Raw genomic sequence first — 22,432 nt, 5'->3', positions numbered from 1 at the left:
GCACAATACTGGCATGATTACTGTGAGGGGGCATAAATAGGGAATAATTACTATGTGGGGGCATAAAGGGAATAATTACTATGTGGGGGCACATAGGGGACTGGGTGGGATAAGGTGTTTAGTTTTTTTTAGGTTTAGTTTAATGTTTAGTTTAGTGTTTAGTTTAGTGTTTAGGTTTTGGGCAGAGATAAAGGCGTGGCCTAGTGGAGGCAGAATTTTCCACGGCGCACTTTGAGCAACGCACAAACTGTCGCTCTTCCTTCTTTTCAAAATTTGGGACATATGCATTTCTATTGTTGTAGTGAAAATTTTCAGAAACTTAGTCTTGTGTCTTTTATTCCACTTTTGTTTGTAAATGTTCTATTCCGAGCCCTAGCATCTTCTTCTTTGCCTTTTTAACAATGACTTCTATATATTTGTAAAATGATAATATATAAATAAATAATAGTAAAAAAGAGAATATCACATATTCAAATAATTGTCAATTAAAGTGTTGTATTTTATTGTTTTACACATCCTACTACACCCATGGATATACAGAATAGAATGTGATTAGTGTTACATGTTAGCTATTGTTTATACAATTTAAGCATTATGTTTTTATTACTTACTTGGAAATATTTTGGACAAGGCTTTGATCTCCTCCAAGCAAAAGTCTACCATAAAGCTGTCTGGCTTCCAATTAGGGTTCCAGGTCTGGAATATTAACAATGCTTCTTCTGATGCTTCTGAAGTTTCGTCCTGTGTAACAAATGCAGCTACCACTAAGTAGTAGTGATGTCGCGAACATAAAATTTTCCGTTTGCGAATTTCTGCAAATGTTCGCGAACGGGCGAACCGCCATAGACTTCAATAGGCAGGCGAATTTTAAAACCCACAGGGACTCTTTCTAGCCACAGTAGTGATGGAAAAGTTGTTTCAAGGGGACTAACACCTGGACTGTTGTGCTGTGACATCCCCCTTATAAGCTGTGTAAAGCATATTTTTTTGTTTTGTATTGAACTGCTGCATCCTTTCAGACTTTTGGTAAGTTGGTAACATTTCCGCCACTTTATGCTTATACCGGGGGTCTAGTAGCGTGGCCACCCAGTACAGGTCGTTCTCCTTCATCCTTTTTATACGAGAGTCCCTCAACAGACATGACAGCATGAAAGACCCCATTTGCACAAGGTTGGATGCCGAGCTACTCATTTCCCGTTCCTCGTCCTCACTGATGTCATTGACGGTCTGTTCTTCACCCCAGCCACGTACAACACCACGGTTTCCAGATAGGTGACAACAACGAGCACCCTGGGATGTCTGCTGTGGATGGTCTTCCTCCTCCTCAAAGCCACATTCCTCCTCTGACTCCTCTTCCTGATACTCCTCTTGCAGTGTTGCCGCAGGTCCGGCAAGCGATGACGACAAGGCTGTTTCTGGTGGTGATGGTGACCACAACTCTTCCTCTTCACGCTCATCTACAGCCTGATCCAGCACTCTTCGCAGGGGACGCTCCAAGAAGAAAACAAATGGGATGAGGTCGCTGATGGTGCCTTCGGTGCGACTGACTAGGTTTGTCACCTCCTCAAAAGGACGCATGAGCCTACTGGCATTGCGCATGAGCGTCCAGTAACGTGGCAAAAAAATTACCAGCTCCGCAGAGGCTGTCCTAGCACCCCGGTCATACAAATACTCGTTGACGGCTTTTTCTTGTTGGAGCAGGCGGTCGAACATTAGGAGTGTTGAATTCCAACGTGTGGGGCTGTCGCAAATCAAGCGCCTCACTGGCATGTTGTTTCGGCGCTGAATGTCTGAAAAGTGCGCCATGGCCGTGTAGGAACACCTTAAATGGCCACACACCTTCCTGGCCTGCTTGAGGACGTCCTGTAAGCCTGGGTACTTAGACACAAAGCGTTGTACGATGAGATTCAACACATGTGCCATGCATGGCACATGTGACAACTTGCCCAAATTCAATGCCGCCAACAAATTGCTTCCATTGTCACACATCACTTTGCCGATCTCCAGTTGGTGCAGGGTCAGCCACTGATCCACCTGTACGTTCAGGGCGGACAGGAGTGCTGGTCCGGTGTGGCTCTCTGCTTTGAGGCAAGTCAACCCCAAGACAGCGTGACACTGTCGTATCTGGGATGTGGAATAGCCCCTGGGGAGCTGGGGGGATTCAGTTGATGTGCAGCCAGACACCGCAGCAGAAGAGGACTCAGCCGAGGAGGTTATGGAAGAGGATGGAGTAGGAGGAGTAGAGGAGGTGGCAGTAGGCCTGCCTGCAAGTCGTGGCGGTGTCACCAACTCTGCTGCAGAGCCACGCATTCCATGCTTGTCAGCCGTCAGCAGGTTGACCCAATGCGCAGTGTAGGTGATATAACTGCCCTGACCGTGCTTTGCAGACCAGGTATTAGTGGTCAGATAGACCCTTGCCCCAACACTGTATGCCAGAGATGCCATGACTTCCTTTTCAATCACTGAGTAGAGGTTTGGGATTGCCTTTTTTGAAAAAAAAATTTGTCCGGGTACCTGTAATGACCGACGTGACGCACAGGGAGGAAAACAGGGAAAGCCCTGCCCAAGGGAGAGGGAAAGGTGGTGACCCCTAACTCACCTTGCGGCTGGCACCTGACTGCCCTGACGTCCCTAGACGGGTTCCTCACCCGTGCGGCGATCACGTGCCTAAACCCTGGCTTTCCCTAATATGAGCCCTGGATAGTGAACAGGCCGGTGGGATCGCTAGTCCACACCACTATCACTAAGAGGGAAACACCAGGGAGAGGACAGACAAAACATACAAACACATACACCCAGGTGGGCGACCACAATAAACCAAAAAGGTCCAACAGGGATCTGGAGGGTAGCGTACTGGACCAACTACCAGCGAACGCAGCAACACAGCTCCAGAAGGTCAGAATAGATGTCCAGGCAGGAATCTCTATCTCTGGCAACCAGAGAAGTGTGAGAGAGAAATATAAGGAGGTCTGGGAGTGCTGGACAAGGAACAGCTGAGGAGAAGGAGCTACGGATCCCTGAGTGAGCCAAAAGGGTTTGCTAAGCAAACCCAGAAAGCTACCATAAGGAAAACAGCCCTATCTTAAATAGAGCGTGCAGCCAACCGCTGCGACTTCCTGACCCCGGGTATAACGGAGTCAGGCGTGGTCCTCGACACCCTCGTGACAGTACCCCCCTCTCTACGAGGGGCCTCCGGACACTCAGGACCAGGTCTCTCAGGATAAGAGGCATGAAAAACCCGAACTAACCTGTCGGCGTTTACCTCAGACGCAGGAACCCACATTCTTTCCTCGGGACCGTAACCTCTCCAATGCACCAGATATTGAAGAGAGCGGCGGACCCGACGAGAATTAACAATTTTGGATATCTGAAATTCTAGGTTACCATCCACGACAACAGGAGGGGGTGGCAGCGGTGATGGTTCTAGAGGTGGAACATATTTTTTGAGTAACGACTTGAATGAAAAACATTATGAATTTTAAAAGTTTGAGGTAACTCCAGGCGAAAAGCCACGGGGTTGATGATGGCTACAATTTTGTAAGGGCCAATAAACCTAGGACCCAGTTTCCAAGAGGGAACCTTCAATTTAATATTCCTAGTAGACAACCACACATAGTCATTCACTCCTAGGTCCGGACCTGGCGACCGTCTCTTATCAGCCATGCATTTGTATTTACCTCCCATATTTTTCAAGTTAGCTTGCACCTTCTGCCCTACCGATGAAAGAGATGACGAAAACCGTTCCTCTTCGGGAACCCCAGAAGACCCCCCCTCTTTGAAAGTACAGAATTGGGGATGAAAACCATATGCACCAAGAAATGGTGACTTGCCAGTGGATTCCTGACGACGATTATTTATGGCAAACTCAGCTAACGGTAAATATGATGACCACAACTCTTGGTTTTCAGACACAAAACATCTTAGATATGTCTCAAGGTTTTGGTTGGTACGCTCAGTCTGTCCATTCGACTGAGGATGGAAAGCAGAGGAAAAGGACAAGTGTACCCCCAAACGGGAACAAAAAGCTTTCCAAAATTTAGAAATAAACTGGGTACCCCGATCCGAAACAACATCGGAGGGGACCCCGTGAAGCTTCACGATTTCACTGACGAATACCTGAGCAAGAGTCTTAGCATTAGGTAGTGCGGGTAACGCAATGAAGTGTACCATTTTGCTAAACCTGTCCACTACTACCAAAATAACTGTTTTACCCGCAGACAAAGGTAAGTCAGTGATAAAATCCATTGACAGATGTGTCCACGGTCTATTGGGAATGACGAGTGGTAATAGAGACCCTGCAGGACATGTATGTGAAACTTTTGCGCGCGCACAGGTAGAACAAGAAGACACAAAATCCAATACATCCTGACGCAACCTTGGCCACCAAAAACGACGAGACAATAGTTCCAAGGTTGCTTTACTACCCGGGTGCCCAGCAAGTGCCGAATTATGATGTTCCTTTAATAATTCGAAACGTAAGTTCAACGGTACAAACAATTTCTCTGAGGGGCAAGAGACCGGGGCGTCCCCCTGGGCCTCTAACACCTTCCCCTCCAAAACAGAGTGTACCGCAGAAACAACCACTCCTCTTTGAAGAATGGGTACCGGATCACTCACATTACCCCCTCCAGGGAAACAACGAGATAGTGCATCAGCCTTGGTGTTCTTTGCCCCAGGACGATAGGTAATCACAAAGTTAAACCTGGTAAAAAATAGCGACCACCTAGCCTGTCTAGGGGTGAGACGCTTAGCTGATTCGAGGTACAGAAGATTTTTGTGGTCCGTAATCACAGTGACGGGGTGGACTGCCCCCTCTAAGAAATGACGCCACTCCTCAAACGCAAGTTTAATAGCTAATAGTTCCCTATTGCCAATATCGTAGTTCTTTTCTGCTGCAGATAGTTTTTTAGAAAAAAAAGCACAAGGACGCCATTTGCCAGGAGACGGACCCTGAGACAGCACCGCCCCCACTCCCACCTCTGACGCATCGACTTCAACAATAAAAGGCTGAGAGACATCAGGTTGGACCAGTACAGGTGCTGAGGTAAACCTCTCTTTTAGAGAGGAAAAAGCAACTTTAGCGGCGTCAGACCATTTAGAAAAATCAGTCCCCTTCCTAGTCATGTCAGTAAGCGGTTTTACAATAAGTGAATAATTTTTAATGAATTTCCTATAGAAATTCGCGAAGCCCAAGAACCGTTGTAGTGCTTTGAGGTTCTCAGGAAGATCCCAATCTAAAATTGCCTGGACCTTCCTAGGATCCATACGGAAACCTGACGCAGATAAAAAATAACCCAGGAATTGTATCTCCTGAACGGCGAAGACACATTTTTCAATTTTAGCATATAATTCATTCGTCCGTAGGACCTGCAGTACTTGTCTGACATGCACCTCATGTGTTTTCAGATCAGACGAATAAATTAAAATATCATCTAGGTATATTACCACAAACCTGCCGATTAGATGACTAAAAATGTCATTAACGAAATGTTGAAAGACGGCAGGAGCATTGGTCAGACCGAAAGGCATAACTAGATTTTCATAATGCCCCTCAGGGGTGTTAAACGCTGTCTTCCACTCATCCCCCTCCTTAATACGAATCAGATTGTAGGCACCCCTAAGATCAAGTTTGGAGAACCACCTAGCACCCGCAATCAGGAATGAGAGGAAGAGGGTATGGGTCTCGGATGGTTATCTGATTTAATTCACGAAAATCTAAGCAAGGACGCAGGCCCCCATCTTTCTTTTTAACGAAGAAAAACCCTGCAGCCACGGGTGAAGAAGAGGGTCTGATGTGTCCCTTAGCCAAGCTCTCGGAGAAATAATCTTTCATGGCTTGTCTCTCTGGACCCGAAAGATTATATAACCTGGTCTTGGGTAATTTTGCGCCGGGAATAAGGTTAACCGGGCAATCATAAGGACGATGAGGTGGTAACTTCTGACAACCCTTTTCAGAAAAAACATCCTCAAAGTCCGAAATAAATGTAGGTAGGGTAGTTATGGAGGCGACTAAGCAATTGCTATTTAAGCAATTTTCTCTGCACTGCTCACTCCACTCCAATATCTCCCTGGCCTGCCAATCCACCACTGGATTGTGCGCTACCAACCAGGGAAGACCCAGCACTACCGAAGTGGGAAGCCCCTCCAGAACATAACCTGAAAGCATCTCGTTATGGTGGTCCCCTACCCGAAGGTGTAAATTATGAACAATGTGCGTGAGGTTTCTCTGAGACAGGGGAGCAGAATCAATAGCGAATATGGGAATGGGTCTCTGTAAAGTACAGAGAGACAAACCCAAAGTGCGGGCAAAATGGGCATCTATCAAATTTACCCCTGCTCCACTGTCTAGAAAGAAAGAAATAGTCTCCGTCTTATCACCAAAAATAATAACCGCTGGCAACACAAATTGCGATGTACGTATGGAGGAAACGTATACCCCCCGGCTGACATCCTCCACACAGCCTGGGGTTAGTAGTTTTTCCGACGGTCTTTTGTTTCTGAGGAAAGAAGGACAGACATTAATGAAATGACCCCTCTCCCCACAAAAAAAAACAAACCCCACGCCTACGGCGAGCCTCAGGAGGACGGACCTGACTAGTAGTTCCTCCTAGCTGCATAGGCTCGTCTAAGTCCGTACAGACTAACTGCTGCTTGGGAGGGGTTACCAATTGCTCCGGTTTTTTCAACCTGACCCTAAGGCGTCTATCTATTCGGATAGAAAGGGACATAACCGCATCAAGGGAAAAGGGGGTCTCATATAATGCAAGCGCATCCTTAACCCTTTCGGATAACCCAGAGCAGAACTGACTCCTGAGAGCCGGGTCGTTCCATTGGGTATCCGTAGCCCACCTACGGAATTCAGAGCAATACTCCTCTACCGGCCGCTCTCCTTGTAAGAGTCTCCGTAATCTTGATTCAGCCAGGGCGACTCGGTCAGGGTCATCATATATGAGACCCAAGGCCCCGAAAAACTCATCCACTGACCGAAGAGCCTGGGAATCAGTAGGTAAAGAGAAAGCCCAGGACTGCGGATCCCCCTGCAGCAGGGAAATAACAACCCCCACCCGCTGATCTTCATTACCAGAGGAGTAAGGGCGCAGTTTAAAATATAACTTACAGGCCTCACGGAATGTCAAAAACTTGTCCCTTCCCCCAGAAAATCTGTCAGGGAGAGGGACCTTGGGTTCCGCAACAACCTGGTTACCAGTAGCAACCGCTGGGCTTGCAGTCAGTTGTAATTGCTGCTGTTGCTGGAGGACCGACGCCTTCAATCCTACCACCTCCAAAGACAGGCCATGAAATTGTTTGGACAGAGCAGCAATTTGATCCATACTGGATTCTAAGTAGGTAAAAAATTTTTTTTTTTTTTTTTACCTACACAAAATAATGGCCAGAGATAATGTAATGACCGACGTGACGCACAGGGAGGAAAACAGGGAAAGCCCTGCCCAAGGGAGAGGGAAAGGTGGTGACCCCTAACTCACCTTGCGGCTGGCACCTGACTGCCCTGACGTCCCTAGACGGGTTCCTCACCCGTGCGGCGATCACGTGCCTAAACCCTGGCTTTCCCTAATATGAGCCCTGGATAGTGAACAGGCCGGTGGGATCGCTAGTCCACACCACTATCACTAAGAGGGAAACACCAGGGAGAGGACAGACAAAACATACAAACACATACACCCAGGTGGGCGACCACAATAAACCAAAAAGGTCCAACAGGGATCTGGAGGGTAGCGTACTGGACCAACTACCAGCGAACGCAGCAACACAGCTCCAGAAGGTCAGAATAGATGTCCAGGCAGGAATCTCTATCTCTGGCAACCAGAGAAGTGTGAGAGAGAAATATAAGGAGGTCTGGGAGTGCTGGACAAGGAACAGCTGAGGAGAAGGAGCTACGGATCCCTGAGTGAGCCAAAAGGGTTTGCTAAGCAAACCCAGAAAGCTACCATAAGGAAAACAGCCCTATCTTAAATAGAGCGTGCAGCCAACCGCTGCGACTTCCTGACCCCGGGTATAACTGAGTCAGGCGTGGTCCTCGACACCCTCGTGACAGTACCTTCCACTGTGGTGTCCCAATAGCGACAAATTTTTGAAGGCCTCAGACTCCACCAGCTGGTATGGTAAAAGCTGGCGGGCTAAGAGTTCCGTCAAGTTAGCTGTCAGACGCCGGGCAAGGGGGTGACTCTGTGACATTGGCTTCCTACGCTCAAACATTTCCTTTACAGACACCTGACTGTGGGCAGATGAGATGGAACTGCTGAAGGTGAGAGGCAGAGTGGCGGGTGGTTGAGAGGGGGCAAGGAGGACAGCAGTGGTTGACGTGGCTGAAGATGCTGGACCAGGAGGAGGATGGTGGCTTTGAGCTTGTGTGCTGTTTCTACTAGTCATCATGTGTTGATCCCATAGGCGTTTGTGATGTGCGATCATGTGCCTTCGCAAAGCAGTTGTACCTAGGTGGGTGTTGGATTTCCCACGACTCAGTTTCTTTTGGCACAGGTTGCAAATGGCATCGCTGTTGTCAGAGGCAGACACACAAAAAAAATGCCACACTGCTGAGCTTTGCAATGACGGCATTCTGGTGGTGGCAACAGCATGTGTTGATTGGCGTGCTGTCTGGCTGACCCCGGGTGCCGATACATGCTGTCTGACTGTGCCACTAGCTCCTTGCGACGACCTCCCCCTGCTTCCAAATCGTCTCCTCCCTCTCTCTGTCTCCCCTTCTGAACTTTCCCCCTCTTCTTCTTCTCTTCGAGCAGGCACCCACGTGGCATCCACGGACAAATCGTCATCATCAACCACTTTACTTGTATCTGACACCTCAGCAAAGGAAGCAGCAGCGGGTACATCATCATCATCATCACACTGTACGTCCATGTGTGTAATGCTGCCTGACTGAGACATATCCCTGTTATCTCCATCCTCTGGCAATAATGGTTGCGCATCACTAATTTCATCCAACTGATGTGTAAATAACTCCTCTGAGGGATCAAGTGAAGCGGCTGTGGTGGTAGTGGTGGTGGTGGCGGCGGGCGGGAGAGTGGTAACTTGAGCGCAGGTGACCAAAGTTGAGCTGGAGGAGGATGGTGCGTCAAGGTTCTTAGCGGAAGCTGTTGAAGATTGGGTGTCCTGTGTAAGCCAGTCAACTATTTTCTCCGAATTTTTTGGGTTCAGGGTACGTGGCCTCTGAACACTGGGCATTATTCCAGGGCCAGTGGAAATCACAGCACCACGAACACGACGGCCCCTGCGGCGTGGCCTGCCTCTGCCTGTCATTTTTTATTAGATAAGTGTTACTATGCGTGCAAGGTACTGTGCCACCCTATATAAGTGGTGGGCAGTGGGCACAGTACAGTCTGTGTGGGCCTGACACACACTGGCTTGCAACTGTGATTATAGCACAGAAAAATATTAAATATATATTTTTTTTATCTGCGAGGTATTTGTGAGTGAGTGACACCCTGTAACGATATAAGTGGAGGCCTAACCACTAGCCAGTGGCCACAATACAGTCTGTGTGGGCCTGACACACACGGGCTTGCAACTGTGATTAGATCACAGAAAAATATTTAATATAATTTTTTTATCTGAAAGGTATTTGAGTGAGTGACACCCTGTAATGGTATAAGTGGAGGCCTAGCCACTAGCCAGTGGCCACAATACAGTCTGTGGGCCTGACACACAAAGGCTTGCAACTGTATTATATCACAGAAAAATATTAAATATAATTTTTTTTTTTATCTGCGAGGTATTTTCTGTCACACCCTGTATGAATGGTGTGCACACAGTACTGTCTGTGACTGAGCCTGCAGCCTCTCACACACGGGCAGGCAACTGCAATATATATATATATATATATATATATATATATATATATATAAAAATATAAAAAAGCAGACGGGGTGCTGTCAGGACGCTGTCCTTACAGCAGATGAGTCTGTGGACACAGAACACTGCCCTAGCTAACGCTTTCCCTATTGAATCAGCAGCAGCAGCTGCACTGTCCCTCCTCTCACTGAGAATGCAGATTCCGAATAAATCTAAAATGGATGCTGTCCTGGAGGTGAGAGGGTCTGCTGCTGATTGGCTGGAATGTGTCTGCTGACTGTGAGGTGCAGGGTCAAAGTTTACTCAATGATGATGTATAGGGGGCGGCCCGAACATCGCATATGTTCGCCCGCCGCGGCGAACGCGAACAAGCTATGTTCGCCGGGAACTATTCGCCGGCGAACTATTCGGGCCATCTCTACTAAGTAGCACACATTCCCTCTCACACACAGGAAGTAAAGCGGAAGAGCATATCGAGTCGTGCGGTAGGTGGCATCTAGGAGAACTACGTTGCCATACAGATGTAATATTTTCATCTGCCAGTGAGCTTGGTGTAACGGGGTTCCGAAGGTGCACTCGGTCCCCCATTACCCGCAGACCTGTTGCTTAGCTTTGGGAATGAGGATCTGTGTTTGACCTCATTCCCAGGGCGGCGTTACTAGCTGGGTGGCTCCCTGCTCCCAAGTCTGCCTTGAGCGCCGAGCTGATCACTCGGTGCTCGACTGGTTGGTCTCTCGGTCATGTGACGCTGGCCACGTCACATGACCCTCACTCCCCACTATAAATACAGGCAGCCTGCTGGCCACAGGTTGCCTGTTAATTTAGGTTCCACCTGTGATTTGGTCTTTCCTGGCGTACTTACCTCCTGCTGAATTCCTGACGATCCTCTGCCTGCTCCTTGTGTACTTTGCTGCTCTCCTGGTATTTATGACCCCGGCTTCTCCTGACAATTCTCTGCTTGCTCCCTTTGTACTTTGTAGCTTTCCTGGTATTGACTAGGTCCGTTCACGTCCTGTTGTTTGTCTGTCTGTCATCCCTGCACTTATTCCAAGTTAGGGATTGCCGTCCAGTTGTCCCCTATCATTAGGCAAGTAGGCAGGGCCAGGGGTAAGGGTGGAGCGCAGTGGTCACTTCCCTCCCCCCTGTGTGTGTGTGTACGCGACCGTTACACTTGGTAACAAAATAAAAAAGTTTGCCGATCAGGTTGCTCATCAATACCGGTTTTTGCACGGAATTTTTTTTTTATCTTGTGGGAATTCTTTTTCCCACTGATGTATCAACTTTACAATATTCTCTTGGTCCAGTAATGAATTCCTTCCCTCTTGTAATAATTTTCCAATTATATTGGCAACGTCTTTGCTTGTGGGATGATACCTTCGACGTGATAATTCTGGCATATCACAATCATAAAACAACTCTTTGGATATAAATGCATTTAGTTGTCTCATAATGTCGGGAACTGTCCGTAATCCACCTCTGTACAAAGCAATAACTTTTTGGCGAACTCTTTGATCAACCTTTTTTCTGATGTTAGGAATCTAATAAGAAAATTTATAGAAAATACAATCAAAAGAATATATATATATATTAATATTATACACACACACACACACACAATGTGCATTTAGAATGTTTACATTTGTAAAAAGCATAGTTTACCTCTCCACTTGTTGCATGATTTCGATGATCAGATGTATCTGGTAATAGGACAGTATACCTGTGAATAAGGTGAAGTCCCTCACATCTATTATCCATTGAACTCTTAATTTTTTTGGAAGCCATCTTTAGCCTTTTTTTAGTGTTTTTAGAAACCTTAAAATTAAAGAAATAAAAAATATATTATAAAAAGTAAAAAAAAAAGTGGACATTTTATATTTAAAGGGTTTCTGTCACCCCACAAAACTCTTTTTTTTTTTTTTGGATAGTTAGATTCCTCATAGTGCGATATAGCAGAATATAATGCTCTTACTTACTTTCATGCGGCCGATTCTTTATAAAACGAACTTTTATAATATGTAAATGAGGGCTCTACCAGCAAGTAGGGCGTCTACTTGCTGGTAGCCGCAGCAGCAATCCGCCCCCTCGCCGGGTTGATTGACAGGGCCAGCCGTGATCTCCTCCTCCGGCCGGCCCTGTCAGTAATTCAAAAATCGCGCGCCTCTGGTCATTCGGCGCAGGCGTTCTGAGATGAGGAGGCTCGTCTCCTCAGCACTCCCTCAGTGCGCCTGCGCCGATGACGTCTTCTCTTTCGGTGATGTCATCGGCTCAACAGTGGGGATAGGAGGTGGTAAAGGACCTGGGATGATCTCACCGTCATGTGATCAGTGCAGGGGTGGGGCTAGGCAGTTGTGAGTATAAGAGGTGGTGAAGGACCTGCCCAGTATCTGCTGCACTGCCAGAGCTGAAGGACCTGCCCAGTATCTGCTGCTGGGTAAAGCCTACAATGTATGGGCTCTGGAGAGGTCTAGGACACTTTATGTGATGATGTTCTGATATGGAGGCTGAAGGACTTTTCCGACAAGTTTAGACATTAGTTCACAGAAGGATTTGAGGGCGGGGCTAAATTCTATTAAAAGCCCCTTCAATTTAGAATGTACTGTGAGAGCTAAAGGACCTGTGATGATATCACTGTCATGTGATTAGTGACTCACCAACCTAGCCCCGCCCCCTGCACTGATCACATGACAGTGACATCACCCCAGGTCCTTCCCCACCTCCCCACTGTTGAGCCCCGCCCCCTGCACTGATCACATGACAGTGACGTCACCGCAGGTCCTTCAGCTCTGGCAGTGCAGCAGATACTGGGCAGGTCCTGGTCGGTAGTCAGGGCTCTTGTTCTCTCTGGTATCAGCCATTCCTCCAGCCTGCAGGTAAGATGAGCTGTGAGGAGACAGTGTGGTGGAGAGCTCAGACATGTCACCTCTGGAGATTCTCCTCCATTACACACAAGGAATCCTTCTCCGCTCCTCAGCTTAGTATGATGGGAGTAGTAGTAGTGGGGATCACTGGCGTAGCTATAGGGGTCGCACCTAAGTCAGGGGGGCCCCCTCAAGCCAGGAGGGCCACAGTAAAGCCGTACCTGCGGGCGGCGCGGCCCGCAGCCAAGTTGCTAACTGAAATCCCATAGGGGACGGAGCGGAGGCTGAGAGGCGAGCCCTGCGTGCACTGTGAGGAGGGGAGCGGCTTCAGGTCAGGAAGAGCAGTGAGCAGCGGTGTGCTGCTGACCGCCGGGTCTGGTTGCCAGTGAGACTGCACTGACTCTGTTCCAGCAGAACCTCTGCCTCTGAGCAGATGAGGAATGCCGGTCATCACTCACCTCCTCACACGGTAGATGCTATTTCCTTGCCAGCTAAAGGACCTCTGATGATGTCATGCCCATGTGACCAGACACGAGTAGGCGGAGCCAGTCTGGAGTCTGCAAGAAGCACGGTTGAGACTAGAATGGAGTTGTTACAATGAGGTCCTCACCCTGGAGTCAGTATTATAGCTTGTTCAGTGTAGAGCAGGCTAGAATGGAGTTGTTACAATGAGGTCCTCACCCTGGAGTGAGTATTATAGCTTGTTCAGTGTAGAGCAGGCTAGAATGGAGTTGTTAGGAGGAGGTCCTCCTGTTCTTCATGTTACTTAATAAATTCTTTGCATTTTTAATTCTGGAAACAGTTTTACTAGATTTATGAATTTCCTATATAATTTTTTTCATATATATTTTTATCGATGCAATAGAAAAAATTCCATTCTGCTTGTTTTCACAAATACATAAAAATAGAACTAAGGGGTCATTTATTTTCAAATATATACGACCTTTTGGTGTATTTTTGGTGCAGATTTTTTCGCAAAGGTGATTTGCGGCAAAATCTAAGACTTCTTCCCCTTCCAAGTCACTTACACCAGTTCTAAATAAGGAGGAATGGCGGGAAAGGGGTGGCCCGACTGATTTATAATTTCCTACACCAGTGATGTAATTCTAAGACGACATGATCAAATTCAGAGTTTTACAGTTGTGTTCACACAGCGCGGCCATTTTCTGTTAACACTCTCATTAATGGCTGTGTGGTTTTGCCAATAAAATACACAAGTGTCAATTAAAATGCCACTTCTAAAACCACGCCGACCACATGAGCTCACCCTTCATGTATTTTAATTTCACCGTTTTATCTGCCACAGCCGACTAGATTAAGGACTTCTCAGAGAGGACCAATATTAACTCAATAAGCCACAGCAAATACAGGAGGACCTCCTTCTGCCCACTCCATTCTAGCCTGCTCTGTATAGAAAAGACTAGGTTACTGACTCCAGGAGGAGGACCTTCTTCTAACATCTCTCCAGCTTATATTACTGATAGTAGAGGAGGACCTCCTTCTAACACCTCTGCAGCTTCTAGCAATGATAAGAGGAGGACCTCCTTCTAACAACTCCATTCTAGCTGATTCTATAGTGAACAGGCTAGATTACTGACTCCAGGAGGAGGACCTCCTTCTAACACCTCTAAAGCATATCCTACTGGCTCCAGGAGGCCCTCCTCCTAACATTCCTATTCTACCATATTACTGGCTCCAGAAGGAGAACCTTATTTCTCCCACTATTCTAATAAGGGTCCATGCACATAAACATATGCCATCTGAGATATACAGTCCGTGAGCAGGGCATATGTCCCAGAGCGCATAGCTTCATAGTTTACTATAATGCAGTGCACATCGAGCGACCCGCGGGATTACCGTCCCAGACTCGTATTATCATGGGACATGATTGATGCCGCTCTGGGACATATGGCCTGCTCATGAACGCTATGTCTCGGAAGGCACACGCCTGTGTGTATGGGCCCTAACATGCAGTTGTTAGGAGGAGGTCCACACTTTGTAGTCAGTAATATATTAGAATGGAGTTGTTAGCAGGAGGTCCTTCTCTATTATCAGTAATATAAGCTATAGAGTTGTTAGTAGGAGGTCCTCCTCCTGGAGTCAGTAATCTAGCCCGTTCACTATAGAATCAGCTAGAATGGAGTTGTTAGAAGGAGGTCCTCCTCTATTATCATTGCTAGAAGCTGCAGAGGTGTTAGGAGGTCCTCCTCTACTATCATTAATATAAGCTGGAGAGATGTTAAAAGGAGGTCCTCCTCCTGGAGTCAGTAATCTAGCCCGTTCACTATAGAATCAGCTAGAATGGAGTTGTTAGAAGGAGGTCCTCCTCTATTATCAGTAATATAAGCTGTAGAGGTGTTAGAAGGAGGTCCTCCTCTATTATCAGTAATATAAGCTTTAGAGGTTTTAGAAGGAGGTCCTCCTTCAGGAGTCAGTAATCTAGCCTGTTCACTATAGAATCAGCTAGAATGGAGTTGTTAGAAGGAGGTGCTCCTCTATTATTGCTAGAAGCTGCAGAGGTGTTAGAAGGAGGTCCTCCTCTATTATCAGTAATATAAGCAGCAGAGGTGTTAGAGGCAGTGCAGCAGATACTGGGCAGGTCCTGGTCGGTAGTCAGGGCTCTTGTTCTCTCTGGTATCAGCCATTCCTCCAGCCTGCAGGTAAGATGAGCTGTGAGGAGACAGTGTGGTGGAGAGCTCAGACATGTCACCTCTGGAGATTCTCCTCCATTACACACAAGGAATCCTTCTCCGCTCCTCAGCTTAGTATGATGGGAGTAGTAGTAGTGGGGATCACTGGCGTAGCTATAGTATGATGGGGGGAGTAGTAGTTGTGGGAATAGTGGGAGTTGAACTCATTTGCTGGCCCCTAATTGTCCTGGTGAGGGGCCCCTGCATCTAGGAGCAGAATGAATGGAGCGGGTCCCGGCCTGAGCTCAGCTCTCTCCAGTCTCTTCTCTAGGAGTTCTGGACACATCTGAGCACAGCCCAGAGGTGGGACGTGCATCATTTATCTCCTGTGGAGCCACCAGAGATCTCCATGTTGGGGCCCCTGGAATCCATGTGGTGGGGGCTCTGAGAAGCGGGGCCCCTCCAGGCTCAGGAAGTGCGGTTCTGGAGGTGACATCTGGTCTTGTCCCCTGGATGATTTCCTCTCTTCTCAAAAAGGCGCCTGCAGTACTAGAAGCCTCCAGCTCCTCCAGTTCTCTCCTCTTCTCCTGAATGACCACCAAGGATGGACAGGAAGGAGATCAGCAGGAGAATATTAGACCTCACCTTGGAGATCATCTCCCTGCTGAGCGGAGAGGTAAACTTTTCTAGATTTCTCTCCTCTTTATTGTATTCTGTAACAAGTCAGACATCGGGAAGGAGAATCCATCATAGGAAGTGATAGGAAGAGTCCAGGGTCCTGGAGAAAGGCCTCCAGACCTTCCAAGTTACAGAGAACCTCAAGATCAGCCCCCAATATGGTGAGTCCTGTGTCATGTGACCAATAGTCATGTTGTAGGAGCCATGAGAAGGTAAGTAGGCACGTTGTAACCAGGAGGAAAGGGCCGGAGGAGAGCACATGGCCCCTGAAGGGTTTATTCTCTAAGTATCTCTCTCCATCCACAGGAGTACACAATAGTGAAGAAGACATCGGGGGACTGTGTGACTCCCATCATCCATCTCCAGGAGTCAGGAGGGTGGAGCAGGACCCCTCCCCCCATCACAGAGCCTCCCTCCCTGATACATGAGCAGAAGATCCTAGAACTCACCCACAAGATGATGGAGCTGCTGACTGGAGAGGTGACACTGCTGGGAATGCTGGGAAATTATCCAGTAACCGCACTGGAGGGGTCTGGGTGATGACGGTGTCATTGTGTTGTCAGGTTCCTATAAGGTGTCAGGATGTCACTGTCTATTTCTCCATGGAGGAGTGGGAGTATATAGAAGGACACAAGGATCTGTACAAGGAGGCCATGATGGAGGAGCACCAGCCTCTTATATCACAAGGTAAGAGCCGTCATGTGCAGTGTATACACGTGTGTGCAGTGACATGTAATGGAGGAGCACCAGCCTCTTATATCACAAGGTAAGACCCGTCATGTGCAGTGTATACACGTGTGTGCAGTGACATGTAATGGAGGAGCACCAGCCTCTTATATCACAGGGTAAGACCCGTCATGTGCAGTGTGTACACGTGTGTGCAGTGATATGTAATGGAGGAGCACCAGCCTCTTATATCACAAGGTAAGAGCCGTCATGTGCAGTGTATACACGTGTGTGCAGTGACATGTAATGGAGGAGCACCAACCTCTTATATCACAAGGTAAGACCTGTCATGTGCAGTGTGTACACGTGTGTGCAGTGACATGTAATGGAGGAGCACCAGCATCTTATATCACAAGGTAAGACCCGTCATGTGCAGTGTATACACATGTGTGCAGTGACATGTAATGGAGGAGCACCAGCCTCTTATATCACAAGGTAAGAGCCGTCATGTGCAGTGTATACACGTGTGTGCAGTGACATGTAATGGAGGAGCACCAGCCTCTTATATCACAGGATAGGAGTCGTCATGTGCAGTGTATACACGTGTGTGCAGTGACATGTAATGGAGGAGCACCAGCCTCTTATATCACAAGGTAAGAGCCGTCATGTGCAGTGTATACACGTGTGTGCAGTGACATGTAATGGAGGAGCACCAGCCTCTTATATCACAAGGTAAGACCCGTCATGTGCAGTGTATACACGTGTGTGCAGTGACATGTAATGGAGGAGCACCAGCCTCTTATATCACAGGGTAAGACCCGTCATGTGCAGTGTATACACGTGTGTGCAGTGATATGTAATGGAGGAGCACCAGCCTCTTATATCACAAGGTAAGAGCCGTCATGTGCAGTGTATACACGTGTGTGCAGTGACATGTAATGGAGGAGCACCAGCCTCTTATATCACAAGGTAAGAGCCGTCATGTGCAGTGTATACACTTGTGTGCAGTGACATGTAATGGAGGAGCACCAGCCTCTTATATCACAAGGTAAGACCCGTCATGTGCAGTGTATACATGTGTGTGCAGTGACATGTAATGGAGGAGCACCAGCCTCTTATATCACAAGGTAAGAGCCGTCATGTGCAGTGTATACACGTGTGTGCAGTGACATGTAATGGAGGAGCACCAGCCTCTTATATCACAAGGTAAGAGCCGTCATGTGCAGTGTATACACGTGTGTGCAGTGACATGTAATGGAGGAGCACCAGCCTCTTATATCACAAGGTAAGACCTGTCATGTGCAGTGTATACACATGTGTGCAGTGACATGTAATGGAGGAGCACCAGCCTCTTATATCACAAGATAAGACCTGTCATGTGCAGTGTATACACGTGTGTGCAGTGACATGTAATGGAGGAGCACCAGTCTCTTATATCACAGGGTAAGACCCGTCATGTGCAGTGTATACACGTGTGTGCAGTGATATGTAATGGAGGAGCACCAGCCTCTTATATCACAAGGTAAGAGCCGTCATGTGCAGTGTATACACGTGTGTGCAGTGACATGTAATGGAGGAACACCAAAGGTTAGACTCTTTACCCATGACGTTAAGTCCCTGAATTTTCCTTGTAAGTCAGACATATTGATGGGTTCCATTCACCTGAAGGATCTCCGGTGGCTTCCTGCTAAAGTAGTTCTTCTCCAGGAGCTGTTGGGGGATGTCTCGGTGCAGATGCCCCTTTTTGATGCAGTAGATGATTGTTGAGATCTTCATCTCTTGCCTAACCCAGTTCCTACGGAAGATGATAGGAGGATCTGTCGTCTGTCTCTCCTTTTCCATCATTGTCGGCAGTAATGTTGTCAGCAGTTTGTTCTTCATTAGCTCTTCTGTGGGATCCGACCAGATAGTCTTCTCCTCCGCGCACTAGTCATTAGTGAGCCTTGTACTTTGATGTGGATTCTATCTCTTGAAATTTACCTCAAAAGCAGAGGTGTCCTCTGGTGCTGTAGAAGGCTCATAAAAGGATTCACTCCCCCCAGCCATATGTATCTGTATGCTCATTCTTAAAATGTACTATTGTGGAAAAGGAGCCATCGTCCCACTGCCTGCCATTTGCTCTCATAGACCAGAGGATACTTTGGGCCTGTGGCCTGCTAGGTGCTGAGACCTCGGCATAGGTGGTGAGAGACAGAATATTGTTATTTCCCCCTGATATATAAACCTAGAAGTGAAGGAGCTGAGAGAAGAGTCTGATCTATAGACAGATCTACAGGAGGCCATGTATTCAGTCACTGTGTGCTTGTGTCTCCACAGATGGATCCAGGAGGAGAAATCCACCAGAGAGATGTCCCCGTCCTCTGTATTCCCAGGACTGTCCAGAGGAGAAGGTCCCAGAGAATCCTCAGGTAGATGGAGCTGAGCCCTATACACATCTATATAGGGGGGTCATAGCCCCCCCCTGCAGTTATAGAGGGGTCATAGATTGTGGGGGTCTCTTCTGTGGATGTTAGATTTCCCACCTGTCTGCTGTATTGTACTGAATTGTTACAGATGACAAATCAGGGGGAAGATCTGACTGATATTAAAGTAGAGGATGAAGAAGAGAGGATGATGGGCGATCCCCCGTGTAAGAGTGAGGAGGAGGAGGACATTCCAGGAGATGTCACCACAGGTATGGAATCATGAATGGAGAAAGTGACTTCAGATTCTGCCCTTGGTGCCTTCAGGGCAGGAGGAGAAGCTGATCACCGGCTGCTGCGCTGCTCTTTGATTGGAGATGTCCCCATCACATCATGTAGTGTTTCCTCTTATCCAGCTGACAGTGATCACTGGGGATTATGCAGGCACAGCTTTTGTGTCTGTGATATCATGATGAGTTATATGTACCTCGTGCAGGAATTACATGCCGCCAGTGACCTTCATGTACTGATTGTGCATTGAGGCTTTGCAAAGATGTATGGATTATTACATTTTTTTTCATAATGGCTAAAAGGGTTTTGCAGTGTGAGATATCAGCAGCAGAGGAGGAGGTACATTAAAAAGAGCTTGTCAGGTAATCCATAGGTGGGCATTATAGTATAGATTTTACTAGTAAAAACACCATGTCCATCAGGTCTAACAGATTGATTTAATAATGAATGCAGTTTGTGATGAGGAATGTCATGATAGATCCTGTTACGTTAACTTATTGTATTAGTGTGATGCCCACTTGGCATAGAAATGTCAAATATGTTGTCAGAAGACAGGGTTGTTGGGTTTTTCATGATTTTTAGCTAGATTTGGGTAATAAAATTAGATGTAGACCAGAATCCTGAACTTTGTGTTATAGAAAACTTTAAATGGCTGGAATCACACATTCAGTTTTGCTGCTGCTTTTTGAACCAAAGCCAGAAGTGTCTTGAAAATACATGACTTACTATATACCTCTAGTTCCTGCTGGATACACTTCTAGCCTAATAGGAAATCTATAAATGTGTCTACTCTAGATTATTAAAAAAAGCCCCATTTTTTTTTTTATTTTAGCAGAAAATCCCAGTACAAATTCTGAAGGAAATTTGTTGTCACTAAATTATAAAGTAGAAGATGAAGATATGCAGCGCTCTTCAGGAGAAAATATTAATGTACATCCAGGACTTCACAGTACATATAATCTTCCTAATCATGAGGAACCTTCTCTTGACCAGAAAGAGGGTGAAATGTTTCACTGTGGTAAAGAGTTCACAAAAAGATCAAGTCTTTCTACATATAGAAGAATTTGCACTGGGGAGAAGCCATACTCCTGTTCAGAATGTGGGGAGTGCTTTACAGATAAAACACATCTTGTTAGACATAAAAAAAGCCACATAGGAGAGATGTGTAAGTGTCCAGAATGTGGGAAAGGTTTTAAAATCAAATCAAATATTGTTATACATGAGAGAATTCACACAGGAGAGAAACCATATTCATGTTCAGAATGTGGGAAATGTTTTACAAATAAATCAAATCTTGTTATACATGAGAGAATTCACACAGGAGAGAAACCATATTCATGTTCAGAATGTGGCAAATCTTTTACAAATAAATCAAATCTTGTTAAACATGAGAGAATTCACACAGGAGAGAAGCCATATTCGTGTTCAGAATGTGGGAAATGTTTTACACAAAAATCAGATCTTGTTGGGCATGAGAGAAGTCACACAGGAGAGAAGCCGTTTTCGTGTTCAGAATGTGGGAAATGTTTTACACAAAAAAAATATCTTGTTAAACATGAGCGAAGTCACACAGGAAAAAAGCCATATTCATGTTCAGAATGTGGGAAATGTTTTACACAAAAATCAGATCTTGTTAAGCATGAGAGCAGTCACACAGGAGAGAAGCCATATATGTGTTCAGAATGTGGGAAATGTTTTAAGGATCAATTAAATCTTGTTAGCCATGAGAGAAATCACATAGGAGAGAAGCCATATTCGTGTTCAGAATGTGGGAAATGTTTTACAAATAAATCAAATCTAGTTATACATGAGAGAAATCACACAGGAAAGAAGCCATATTTGTGTTCAGAATGTGGGAAATATTTTAAATATGAATCAGGTTTTGTTAGACATAAGAGAAGTCACACAGGAGAGAAGCCATATTCGTGTTCAGAATGTGGGAAATGTTTTGCACAAAAATCAGATATTGTTAAGCATGAGAGAAGTCACACAGGAGAGAAGCCATATTTGTGTTCAGAATGTGGGAAATGTTTTACATGGAAAACAGATCTTGTTACACATCAGAGATTTCACACAGGAGAGAAGCCATATTCATGTTCAGAATGTGGGAAATGTTTTACAGATACATCAGGTCTTCTTAGACATAAAAGAAGTCACACAGGAGAGAAGCCGTATTTGTGTTCAGAATGTGGGAAATGTTTTACACAAAAATCTAATCTTGTTAAACATCAGAGATTTCACACAGGAAAAAAGCCTTATTCATGTTCAGAATGTGGGAAATGTTTTGCACAAAAAACAGATCTTGTCACACATCAGAGAAGTCACGCAGGAGCAAATTTCTGAAATCAGCAGATTCCATTTGGGTACAAATAAATTCAAACCAAAGTGACAGTGCTCAGATTGCCCTAATAAATTCTGAAGTCTTGTAGGGCTTTAACGTCAAGGCAGCATTGGCAATCTTAAAGTGGCAGTGAAATATATAGATATGGATAAACAGATGGTGGCCGGTGGTAAAAAGCAAACTGTTTAACAACACATTGCACTTTTGGCTTTGTTATGCTTTTTAAAATAAAATAAATCATCCGAAACATCTCTCTAATGGAGTGGATGTCTGGCAGTGTTTACACTCAGGGTGGTGTCAGAAGCAATGGCTTCTTCTGAACAAGAATTTCAAGAATGCTCGATTTTTGGGGAGCAGCAGCAGTATTGTACTGAACCTGACGGACAAGGCAGGAGATGTGCATCTGTGTAGGGGTAGTAGAAATGGGAGCAGTACAATATTAACCTGACAAAGTAGGAGAACTGCAGCTGTGTAGGAGTAGTAGTAATAGCAGCAGGTGTAGTGGTCGCTGCTGCAGCATGAATACAAACATAACAGACAAGGAGGCAGAAGATTTGCGCCTGTGTAGGGGTAGCAGTAGTGGCATTGGTGGCAGTAGTAGCTGTAGCAGTACGGTATGAAATCTTACAGACAAGGCAGGAGATTTGCGGTTGTCTTGGTGTAGCAGTTGTGGCATTGGTGGCAGTAGTAGCTGCAGCAGTACGGTATTGAATCTGACAGACAAGGAAAGAGATGTGCACC

At 46.3% G+C, this 22,432-nt stretch overlaps 1 protein-coding gene and 1 pseudogene across 1 annotated transcript in view; one reads left to right on the top strand and one right to left on the bottom strand.

Moving 5' to 3' along the window:
- LOC120991124 (zinc finger protein 585A-like) overlaps positions 1-22,432 on the top strand; it is a 2,129,672-nt gene that overhangs the window by 2,029,941 nt on the left and 77,299 nt on the right. Inside the window, exon 6 of the mRNA XM_040420015.1 lies at positions 20,540-21,675. Coding sequence (XP_040275949.1) covers positions 20,540-21,675 — 1,136 coding nt within the window. The remainder of the gene's footprint in view (positions 1-20,539; positions 21,676-22,432) is intronic.
- LOC120991126 overlaps positions 1-22,432 on the bottom strand; it is a 126,937-nt pseudogene that overhangs the window by 93,389 nt on the left and 11,116 nt on the right.

Source organism: Bufo bufo, chromosome 2, assembly GCF_905171765.1.
Source record: "Bufo bufo chromosome 2, aBufBuf1.1, whole genome shotgun sequence".
Lineage (NCBI taxonomy): Eukaryota > Metazoa > Chordata > Amphibia > Anura > Bufonidae > Bufo > Bufo bufo.
The sequence above is the reverse complement of the archived record's forward strand: the minus strand, read 5'-3'. Positions and strand labels throughout refer to the sequence as shown.